This window comes from Castor canadensis, chromosome 6 (genome assembly GCF_047511655.1).
Source record: "Castor canadensis chromosome 6, mCasCan1.hap1v2, whole genome shotgun sequence".
NCBI classification, from domain to species: domain Eukaryota; kingdom Metazoa; phylum Chordata; class Mammalia; order Rodentia; family Castoridae; genus Castor; species Castor canadensis.
Genome location: NC_133391.1, coordinates 43,773,009 through 43,785,074, shown reverse-complemented (window position 1 = coordinate 43,785,074; position 12,066 = coordinate 43,773,009). Strand labels below are relative to the sequence as shown.

Here is a 12,066-nt window from a genome sequence, read left to right as displayed (position 1 = left end):
GGTCTGGGGAGGGTCCCCAGAAAACTCTTAACACATCCCTGCTGCACCTGAGCAGGCCTAGCTGAACCTCTAACTAGTAAAATCCACATTTTTTTTTTTTTGGTGGAACTGGGGTTTGAGCTCAGGGCTTCATGATTGCAGAGCAGGCGCTGTACAGCTTGAGCTATACCTCCAGTCCATTTTGCTCTGGTTGCTTTGAAGATGGGGTCTCAGGAACTATTTGCCCATGCTGGCCTCAAACCATGTTCCTTCCTGTCTCACCCTCCCATGTAGCTAAGAATACAGGTGCGAGCCACTGGTGCCTGGCTAAAATCTACATTTTTTATAGCAACCTTTATATCCTAGGTAGCACCTTCAACCTTTAATACACATTCTGACTTGCCATCACCTGTAAGATTACTTGAACACTGAAGTATTCTGAACCTCATTTGCAAATGAGGAAACCGAGGCTTAGGGGAGGGTAAGTGACCCCTGAGTGTGGCAGAGGCAGGACTCAGGCCTGGCCACTGGGTGAGCTGGGCCCAGTTGCCCTCGTACTGTACCTCTACCGCTTCCAGGCTTACTACCTTTCCTGACCCAACCCTAATCCTGAGCTTTCTCCCAGCCTCCATTTTTTATTTATTTATTTTTTGCAGTACTGAGGATTGAACTCAGGGCCTCCTGCCTGCTAGGCAAATACTCTACTACCTGAACCATGCCCCAGTCTTTTGGTTTTAGTTTGTCTTTCAAATAGGATCTCATGCTTTTGCCCAGGCTGGCCTCAGACCACAAGTCCTCCCACTTCCACCTCCCAAGTAGCTGGGATTATAGATATGTACCACTATGCCTGGCTTTTTTTATGGGGGGGGTACTGGGATTTGAACTCAAGGCCTTATGCTTGCTGGAATTTGAACTCAGGGGCATGACTCAAGTGCTCTACCACCCCTGGCTTGTTTTTTGAGATAAGGTCTTGCTAACTTTTACCTGGACTGGCCTCAAAGCATGATTTTCCTACTTCCTAAATAGCTGAGATTACAGGCAAACCCAGCCCCATCCTCTATTTTTACTTCCCTTTGTCTCTAGTGCTACATCTGTAGACAGAGGTGTGCTGTGCTGAAGGCTGAGGGAGAAAGCCTGGGAGTGTGTTGAAGGTCAACCCCTCTTGTATCCAGTTCAGAACAGTGGTTTATTTTTGTGCACATTAGGGTTACATGAAGAACTTCTTCAAAATGTGTGGCCCTGGGCCCTAGCTGCCCAAGTCAGCATATTCTCAGGTGGGAGACTCCTAGGTGATTCTGAACCTAGATGGAATCAGTGCCCTTAAAGCCTACAGTGTTTGCAAAGACCTCGACCCAGGCCTTCCAACCTCGAGGGCCAAACTTGGTATCTGTCCTTAAATCCAGCTGCCCAGAATTTGGGCACAGAGGCTGCACTGCCCTCTGGTGGCCATGGGGAAGACAAGCATCTGGTCCAGCCTTTAAAAGCCTTCAGCCCTATTTTAAATCTGGTGTGTGGGGAGATGGCAGGTACTCCCCACTAGCCAAGGTGTGCCACAGATTTTCTGTGCGTTTGAATCTAGCTAACCTATCTTTTGGCTGGCCCAAAATTGCCTAGAAGCACCTGCTCACTTTTGGAAATGTCTGAGCACGACTGGACAGCAGTGGGCAGGACTGGCTTTGCTTGCCAGGACTGCTGCAACAAAAGTACAGCCAGGGTCCATCCCCTGCACTTTTCTCCTGTCGTTCTCTTTACCACTTCTTCCCTTTAAACTAAAAAACCTGGCTTGACCCAAATGGCGATTGCAAAAGTGATGGTGGAGCAGTCCACTTGACCTCACTTTGCTGTGGGAGAAAGATGGCTTATAGATTAAGTACCCGCAAACAGATGCATCTGTGTGTGCCTGGACACAGTGAATCAGACATGATTGTTGAGGTTGCGGAGCTGGCCAGAGGGAAGGGGGACATGCACATGAATCATGAACCAAGGTGGAAAGGCAACTTAGGTGAGGCACAGGTGAGTCCTGGCGGAGCTGCAGGGAGTCAGGAGGAACGCCATGGCTGCAAGTGCAATTGAGCTAGGCCTAGAAGGATGGGCACAATGTAGTTCTTTGCAAAGTGGGAAGAGGGAGTAGCATGGCCTAAGCAAAAGCCTGAAGATGCAGAGCCCAGGACTTATGGAAGGTGCAGTGAATAGCTGAGTTTGGCAACACTTGAACAGAGTTGCAGAATTGGAGTCAAAGGGAACTGGAGGGTAGGTAGTGGCTTGTCACTTAAGCAGAAGTGAGAATGGGAAAGGTGCCGAGTAGAATAGTGATGTAGTGTCCGTACAACATGTATCAAGGTCAAGACTATAGTGAGACACTGGAGGTGAGGCTTGCATGGCATGCGTGAGGCCATGTGATCCCTGGCAGTGCAAAAAGGAACAGAAAGAAAAAAAGACTGCATGAGGCAAACTAGACACTAGAGCACAGGACTGAAGGAGGCCCTCATTCCCAGGCTTTTCCCATGGCCTCCTTAAATCTGGCCCAGTGCCCTGTTCACACTCAGCTCCTTCCCCTTCTCCTGGGTCTGAGATAGGTAGCATAGGAGAGATGATGTACCTGTTTTGTAAGATAGGGTCTTCCTCTCCTGAGGGAGGAAGCATAAGGTCTGCAGCATGTCATCGATAAATAAGAAGTCAGAGGGAAGTTACAAACACAGAAGAGAAATACAGGATTTAATGGGAGGATAATAGTGGCATTCACTGAGCACTTACTGTCTATTGAGCACTTGCTGTTAACATGCACTGATTTTACATGCTGGGTATTTGACAGTAAATGCAACAGATTACAGACTTACAGATTTTAGGAGGCTTATATTTTGGCAGGTGTGTCAGACAAATAACAAGTGGGTAAAATGTATACAAGTGCCAAGGAAGAAAAGGGAAAGGACTGGGACAGAAAGAAAGAGGGAAGGAAGGAGCCCTGCCACTGAGTGGGCAGAAGAGGCAGCTTGAGGGGAGGCCAGTGAGGCTGGAGAGGGAGAACAAAGGGCAGTTAGTGAGGGGTGGGGCACGTGGCAGGGCCTGAGAGGTGCTGCAGAGCCTTGGCTTTACTGAGTGAGACAGGACTGGGAGAGGAAGCCCACTGCCCCCCAGAAGAGGTTGGGGGGAAGAGATGGGGGCACTACAAGGTCTCCAGGGCAGGAAATGGTGGAGGTGGGACACAGACGCCGGCTGAGCCTCTTTGCTAACAGCTTCTAAGGCTGCCAGTCTTGTCCATGGGTGTAGTCAGGAGTGCTGCATCCTATTTTTTGGCATCGCTGAGTCTGCAGGGAGAGGCCTGCTTCTCCAGCTGTCAGCCTTTTCCTGAACCCAGTGGCATGACTGGGTCACAAGTCCTTATACCTCTACTCAAGAGCAGAGCCAACGCTGGGCAGGGACACTGTGGAGGACATGCTGTGGAGGCAGGAGCAGGACTTGATCCAAAGCGGAATCCTTTTCCTGTTTCTGAGGTGGGGAAGAGTGTGGAACAGGGCCATTGTCTGAATCTTCATCTTTGCTGCCCTCTGCCTGAACGTTCAGATTCTGAAAGTCAAGAAGAAGTCATCCAGAACATTGCCCGGCATCTTGCCCTAGTAGGGGACGAGATGGATCGCAGCATCCACCCGTCACTGGTGAACAACCTGGCAGCACAGTTCATGAACCGCAGCCTGCTGGAGGAAGTAAGTGAGGGACAGCAGCTTCCAGCGCCTCTCATCCCCTCCGCCCAGCCACTTTAAGGCATTTAATCAATGTCCTTTTCTTACTTACCACTGGGGACTGTCTTTGTTTTAAGAGGGGAGGATATTAGTAAGCTGTCTGTCTCTACCCTTGTGCAGGACAGAAGGAACTGCCTGGCTACTGCCCTGAAGGAGGTGGCACAGACCTTCCCGAGAGACATGGAGAATGAGAAGGCCATGCTGATAATGACCATGCTGTTGGCCAGAAAGGTGGCCGATCACACACCGTCCCTGCTTCGTGACGTCTTTCACTCCACAGTGAACTTCATTAATGAGAACCTATTTGCCTATGTGAGGAACTTAGTCAGAAATGTAAGAACCAGTGACACCAGCACCTTGCAAACTCAGTCTTCTGGTCCTCTGCTGCCTACCTATTCCCTCTGCTCCCTCGGCCCTCTCATTCCTCATCTCCCTGATGACCAAACCATAGAAAAGCTGCTGCAAGGATGTGCTGTTCTCAAAGGGGAGGTGAAGCCATTTCTCACTACTGACCGAATCCTAGCAGTATGGTGTAGCTATGTGGAGCACAAAGGTGGCAGAGAGGCCAGATCTGAGCTTCCTCAGGCTTCCCTTTACTGTCATAAACATAAGTGTAACTTAAATTCTTTAAACACATGCTTACCAAGGATGATGGAGAGAGAAATCAAGAGGAATAGTCAATAAAGACTATTAAAGATCTCCCACAAACAGGAAGCACATTTGTCCTATAGCTAGGATATTATCGCTCCTGCCAGGTGCCAGTGGCTCATATCTATAATCCCAGCTACTAGCTACTCAGGAGGCAAATAGTTTGTGAGACCCTCTCTTGAAAAAAAACCCATCACAATAAAGGGCTGGTGAGGTGGCTCAAGTGGTAAAAGAGTGTCTGCCTAGCAAGCATGGGCTCTGAGTTCAAACTCCAGTGCTGCCCCCCCAAAAAAGTCTATTTTGTGCAGTACTGGGGCTTGAACTCAGGGCCTACACCCTGAGCCACTCCACCAGCCCTTTTCTCGTGATGGGTTTTTTTGAGACAGGGTCTCAGAACTATTTGCTGGGGCTGGCTTTGAAACATGATCCTCCTGATCTCTGCCTCTTGAGTAGCTAGGATTATAGGCATGAGCCACCAGCACCTGGCTTAAGTCAGTCTCAATGAGATTGACAAGTAGAAGCCAGGTAGATATATCTTATGTGCAGATTTAAAAATACTATTGAGGATTTGGGATTTTATGACTCCAGAAGCATTACTCAGGCCTCCCTTAGGTTTTTTTTTTTTTTTAAACATTTTCTTCATGCGTATAAATTCTTTGGGCCGCCTCTCCTCCCCTGCCTCCCACCACCCTACCCCCTCCTTAGTTTTTAAATAAAATAGTATCTAACTCTTTAATAGTTATTGATAGGCCTTAACAATCTTCTAATGTTTTGTGGTCTATAGTTATAGAGGCAATTCTACAAATATGAAGGTTAATGTAAAACTCAAACCGTGTTAAATCAAGCTGAGCTGTTAGAACATTGTGGGCCTGAGAAAAGTCCCTGGACAGCTTTTACCAACAGCCATTTCAAGGAGTGAGGCAAGATGTCAGCTGAAACGATTATGACTCTTCTGGCCTTCTAAGGTGCCTCTTGATACCTTGAGTGATTCAGATGTGAACATCTAGCTCTGAGTATTTGGAAAGCCTGTTTTTCAGCTGCCCCTGTGTAGTAGAAGTTTTCAAGCAGGGACATATGGACCACATGAGAATGTTTTTGCAGTAGCCTAGCTTTGCTTCTGTTGATTGTGGCACTGGTGTTAGTTTTTGTTTTGTTTTTGGCGGGACTGGGGTTTTGAGTTACACTTAAAAGCAAGTGCTTTGCCACTTGAGCCACACCCCCAGCCCATTTTGCTCTGATTGTTTTGAAGATGGGGGTTTTACAAAACTAAACTATTTGCCTGGATTGGCCTGGACCCTTGAACCTCCTAATCTCAGCCTCCCAAGTAGCTAGGATTACAAGTAGCCACTGGTGCCTGGCTGGCACTGGTTCTTAAGTACCAACTTCTGGCTTGAGAATTGGATTGGCTAATTCTGCCGCTTTTCCTTTCCTGCTTAGGAGATGGACTGATTGGGTGCCTGTGAAACATGACTGGCTGAAACCGGTGACAGCAGTGTAGCTGCTTCCAGAGAAGGAGCCATGGCCACATAAACAGACGTCTGGCAGAATACCAGCCCCGGACAGTAGCTCTTGCTCCCCTATTTTCAGGATAATGTTTTAGGCTGGCGACCTATGTAGAAATAGTTACATTGAGATACCTGAATGAAAATGTCAACTTGCATATATTTGCAGGGCTTTCAAGCCCTCTCCTACATCTATACTTTGCCTTTATGCCTTTATTTCAGCTGTACAGGTTCTCACTGGAAAATTAAATTTAAAAGCAGGTTATAAGGCAGAAGAAAACACAATTTTTTTTTTTGTCTAAAAAAATTTATTAAAGTACAACCTTGGGGCATGGTCTTAACAGTAGGCAATATCCTATTGAGAGCCATGCTTGGAGGAAAACTGCATAACCCTTTCCTCCCCTTTTACAAGTGAAACAAAACAGAACATCATAATACCAAGGAGGGATCAATCTTCCTGTATAAAAACCAAATGGCACACAGGTTTGGAACTAAGGTGCTGTTCCCAAATCACAGGAAACACAGGCCTCCATCCAAGGTGTTTGTCTTGATTGCCTTTGAGTCGAGAAGAATCAGGCAGAGCTGTGAGGGTGATGTAAGGGTCCACGTCAGCCACTGTCTCTTCAGTGGCCAAATACATGTTTTCAAGGCTTTGATAAAACTCCTAAGCTGATGGACTGTCATTAATAATAGCCTTATATTGTCACTTTTCAGTCATACCTCATCTCATCCATGCCTGGAAACTGTATCTGGTGGGAACAGGCTTCTAGGGATCAAAGATGAAAGTGCAGTTAGACTTTTAAAACTCAGCAGCTGGGGCTGGGAAGCAGCTCAGAGGTACAACACCTGCCTAAATGTACAAGGTCTTGGGTTCAATCTCCAGCCCTGGGAATTAAAAAGAAAAAAAAAAGGCAGCTAAAAGTGGTTCCCTTTTCTAGGGTCAGTCAAAACTCAATTCCCAAGTCTCCTGGGGGTCCATGCTACATGCGTCACCTTTGGTAGTCCGTGATGCTTTGGGAAGCACACAAGTAATGAAGCACTAATAAACCATTCCTGTTACGATATCCCCTTTTCTGTTCCTTAAGAATTTAAGTTTATCAGAAAAACCACTCTACACCAGTCAGCATTAAATATACACCCACACTAGTGCTGAATTCAGCCTGACGTGGGCAAAAGGTTACAAACCCTTAAAAGCAGACAGGTGCCTGCAGTAAGAAGGCACCATTTGGAAATAAGCCTTCCAGTAATGCTATTATTTTTAATGTTTTGAAGTGGAAAGAAGTTGAATTACATATACAGTTGCATATATGGTCAGTCATTACAGATTCTCATTGGGGGGCATAATTTCTTCCAAAGGAAGCAACTTAAATCTAAACTAATGGAAAAGAGATCTGAAACTGAATGGTCCCAGACTCTATCATCTCATGTTTAATCATTCACAGCATCTCCAGCTCCTGCTGTTTCACTTAATAGGCCACCATTTTAATAAAGTTTAAACAGAGCCAGCTCATGCCTGTAATCCTCGCTACTCAGGAAGCAGAGAGCAGCAGGATCAAGGTTCAAAGCCCAGCCCTGGCAAACAGTTCATGAGTCCCTATCTAGAAAAAAAACCCATCACAAAACAGGGCTGGCAGAGTGGCTCAAGCAGTAGAGCGCCTGCCTAGCAACCCTAGCATGAGGCCCTGAATTCAAACCCCAATACCACCAAAAAAATAAAATTTAAAAAAATGGAAGTTTAAACAGGTCTTGGTGTACCTTTTACCAGACCAAGTATGATGTACTTATTGATTGTAAAGCAAGATTACCACCCCTCTCCTCTAGCTAACCTTATAAAAGTCCATGCATCAAAAAGCACATCCCAACCATGAAGACTTTTTCTAGTAATAATCCTTGTGTGACTTTAATTCAGAGAATTTTGTCATCCTGTCTTAGAAATATTTAAGTGACAGAATGTCCTTTCTCAAAGATAAAACGCTTTCTGTTCAGTGTGATGCCTGGCATATCTGCATCAGGTGGACTATTTGGATTTGGTAACATTCAGGAAGTCAGCGCACCCCTGACCTCAGTGCTCCGAAGTCAGCATAAATGTGCTCAAGGCTGTCTGAAGGGTCACAGCCCTAAGACTGGCTTCGCCTTCCAGAAACTTCACAGCTGTGCCGGCTGGGAACTAGACTATCTTTGAGCGTCAGGATCATGTTTCAGAACCTGGAGCAACTGCGTTATGTACTAACAAAACTACGTGATAGATTATCTGCAATGAGCCCACCTACGGAGTGTACTTTGCCACATGTACAGAAAGATGAGTCACTGGTTATCTTCTAATCTCACTTTATTGCCACCTCCACCATGTTCTCCCTGGAAGGCACGGCTCATAAGACTTGAATTTTGTTCCTTTCCCCAATGAAGAATGGACTGACCAGAAAATGGGCAACAGGAGTGCACAGGAGGAGCTGGAGCAATTCACAGTAATAAACTCGAGTGAACTGGAGCTGTAGCAAGCAGAACTAATGAAACACACAGAAAAAGTAAGATGGTTATGTTAATTACCAAAGTTAACCATTTAATTTCAGTACTTTGGGGAAGATGAAGGTATTAGAACCAATAATAAATTGAACTCAATCAAAGTATGAGTTATGTAAAGAGAGGCACTTTTAATTTGAAGGAAACAAGACAGAAGACTACAATAGGAAAACAGGTCTAGTAAAAAATTCTGTCTTTTCCTATTGGTGCTGGCCAATGGCCTGTGTGTACAATATACTTCTCTTGCTAGAAACCAGGAGCAAACGACCTATTCCAGAAAGGAAGATGGGCTTCAACTTTCTCTTCTTGGGAAGAAGGCAACAAACCAGTAACCTTAAAATGTCAAAGCCTCTGTTTAAATAGTACATTCGAGAACCAGTTCCTTCTAGTGGTGCAAAGAACCACTGAAGTGAGCAGCCTTTCCCCTCAGGTGAGGCAAGGACAGGGTGAATCCTCTCAGCACACTGCTGCTTTTAACTTAGGACAAAGCCTTGCTAACAAGGGTGACATTCCACCCTGAGCAACACTGAAGCTAGCTGAAGGGCCAGGCTCCTTCATAAACCAAGATATGAAGAACCTGATGGTTTTCTCACACAGGAACATGGCAAGCCAGGCTGAGGTCAAGAAGCCATGTGTGTTAGTTCCCAACTCCCCATGGAGCTTCTTTATAAATGAGGTAATTACAAAATATCATACTACAGAACTGGCACTTTATAATCAAGGTCAGAACGGAAAGGATTTCCCTGAAGTGCTGTCGGTAGGGCAACCCTGAGCTGGTGGGGGCGAAGCAATGCCTGCTGGTATATTCCCCACCTCCCTCCACATCTCCACCCTAGGCTGATACCTCAACAGGAAAAGGGATGGGGATCAAAAATGAGAAAAGAGACATGTCTCATGTGCTGCCTTCACTGTCTCCTTGGTACCTGAGGATGACTCCTGTGTGTGTGTCAGTAGGATTACTGGCTTGAGCTACCAGCACCTGAGAAAAGACCAGTTTGAATGCTTTCCCCTTCTGCATTTTTTTTCCCTTCTTTTTTTGGTAGCACTGGGGTTTGAAGCCAGGCCCTTGCGCTTGGTAGGCAGGTGCGCTTACCTCTTGAGCCACTCTGCCAGCCCGCTCCATCCCTTTTTTGCATTAGCGATTTTTAGGATAGGGTCTTGTGTTTTTCTCAGGGATGGCTTCAGACTATAATCCTCCTACCTATGCCTCCCCCATAGCTGGGACTTACAGACATGCATCACCACACCTAGGTTATTTTGTTGAGATGGGTTCTTTTTGCCAATGCTGGCTTGACTGTAATCCTCCCAGTTTCTACCTCCTGAGTAGATGGGACTACAGGTGTGTACCACCATGCCTGGTCCTTATACCTATTCTTAATCCATTCAGTATCTAAAGGAAAGATACTCAGTGCAATTAGAAACATTGAACATAAGCTTCACTTACTCTTCTATAACAGAACAGGTTCAGTACTTAGACCAGCCTATATTGTATAGAAATTAGAAAAGGGCTGTAGTGAGCAGAGCAGACTCCATTATGGAATTTGCAGCCTCTTATACCAGTCTGCCTTGTGCAATAAAGTTAGCAGAACTGTTTGCAGAAAGCTTTCCAAAACTGTTTTACAGGATACAAAACTGGCAAAAAGTGCTAGACTTGGAACCAGAAAACTCAAACATCACTGCCTTGCCTCTTATATGCTATGACTTTATGAAAATTTTGAGTAGGTTTCTTCTAATCTGTAATGTAGAAAACCAAGAAAGGTGCTGTATAGTACATGGCCCTGCAGCCTCTGGGATGCTTTGAATGTTCAAACAGTATTTGCAAAAAGGGCAGTTACCACATCAAGCTCCCTTCAGGAATGCAAGACTCACAGCTGGGAAGTTACCAGGTAATGGCAGGCATCCAGCATGCTGTCACTGCCTAGGCTAAGTGAGCCCATACTGGGGAAGCAGAGGCTCAGGCTGAGAGGTGAGCCTATCAGATGGCCTCTGGCCCTCCTGCCAAGAGTGATCACTGAGTTCTAGGAAAGGAGTTTGAATGAAAAGACATCAACTAAGAGAAAGAGAAGGGAAAATTTTTCTTATTTTTTTTAAGGAAAAAGGCAAGAGCAGGCATTGCTTTTTTATGATTAGAGGGAATTGGCACAGAGGCTGAGAAAGTCAATGGTAGCTATGGTTCGAAATACTACATCTCAGGGTTCAGTTTACTACCCCACAGAACACACTAGATTGTGGCTGCACTGTAAGAACAAGAAGAACCAGGGATACTTTTGGGTAGGGATAAATAAACCAGGTCAACAGGGTGTTTCTTTATTCAGAATGTTCTCTATAAGATAGTAATGATCATGAGAGTCCTCTTAAGGCACATGGTTGGTACTGACCACTTCAGTACCAACTTCAGAACACAAGTTGGCATTCTTTTACTGTTACTTTTCTCAGGAAACCTTCACTGGCTGTCAAGTGACCAGAACTCATTCCATCCAATAGAGCAGTTAAAGAGTTCTATAAACTGGGCACGGTAGTGCATGCCTGTACTCCCAGCACTCAGGAGGCTGAGGCAGGAGTTCCCTGAAGTCCTGTTGGCCAAGCAACCCTGAGCTGGTGGAGGCTAAGCAATGCCTCTGGTAATACCTTTCTGTATTCCCCAGCCTCCTCCACATCTCCACCCTAGGCTGATGCCAACCTGAGCTACATAGTAAGACTCTGTCACAAAAAGCAAAACAATATCAAGTAAAGACCTGTTGAAAAAAAACATTCTACAGAGGGTTGGGGATGTAGCTCAGTGGTAGAGTATGCATGTGGCTCTGTGCTCCACCCCCAGTTTGGGGGGGTGGAGGGGAGAAGGACATGGCATAGGGTGGGAAAAAGAGAAAGTTACAAAACTAACAGAACTTTCCCTCTATTTCACAAAGAACAGGGATGACAAATGATAACACCCTTAATTCTGACATTTATGCTCCCTAAATGAGCTGAATGTACTCTGAATCTTTGCCTTACACTGGATGACTTAGGTCGGAGGCAAGAAGGAATGGCCTCCTTAAAAGCCCCCAAAATAGGAGCGGGGAGGGCTGGCAGAGTGGCTTACCTGGTAAAGCATCTGCCTAGCCAGCATGAAGCCCTAAGTTCAACCCCAGTGCTTTAAAAAAAAAAAAAAAAAGACACATAATATATAACCCTCTTTATTCTGCCAGGCGCCGGTGGCTCACACCTGTAATTCTAGCTACTCAGGAGGCAGAGAGAAGTATTGCGGTTCAAAGCCAACCTCAGCCAATAGTTCATGAGGCCCTATCTCAAAAAAACCCTTCACCAAAAAGGGCTAGTGGAATGGCTCAAGGTGTAGGCTCTGAATTCAAACCCCAATACCACAAAAAAAAAAAAAGGGGAGGATTTAAAAATGTAACAAGAGTGGGTATGGAGGTACTTGCTTGTAATCCCAGTTCTTGGGAGGCAGAGGCAGTTATATAGGTGGATCCAAGTTCAAAGTCAGCCTTAGCTACATAGTGATACCGTCTCAAAAGAAAAACAGGAGCTGCATTTAAGAAACAGTCCTCATTATGGCTACTCCCTCCCACTGCCAGAGGTAGAGTATAAAGAACTATTACTGAAGAAGCAACACCAACTCCAACTAGAGAAAGACAACAGTGTCATATACCATTACCCAGAAAAATACACTTGGCCAAATT

At 45.7% G+C, this 12,066-nt stretch overlaps 1 protein-coding gene across 7 annotated transcripts in view; it reads left to right on the top strand.

Moving 5' to 3' along the window:
* The window catches only part of Bid (BH3 interacting domain death agonist), a 48,496-nt gene extending 36,688 nt beyond the window's left edge, over positions 1 to 11,808 (top strand). For all 7 annotated transcript variants that reach the window (XM_074076435.1, XM_074076436.1, XM_074076439.1 and 4 more), the window contains 3 exons: positions 3,541 to 3,680; positions 3,837 to 4,049; positions 5,802 to 11,808. In XM_074076435.1, coding sequence (XP_073932536.1) covers positions 3,541 to 3,680; positions 3,837 to 4,049; positions 5,802 to 5,813 — 365 coding nt within the window. In that variant the 3' untranslated portion in view covers positions 5,814 to 11,808. The remainder of the gene's footprint in view (positions 1 to 3,540; positions 3,681 to 3,836; positions 4,050 to 5,801) is intronic.
* Positions 11,809 to 12,066: the final 258 nt, after the last annotated feature.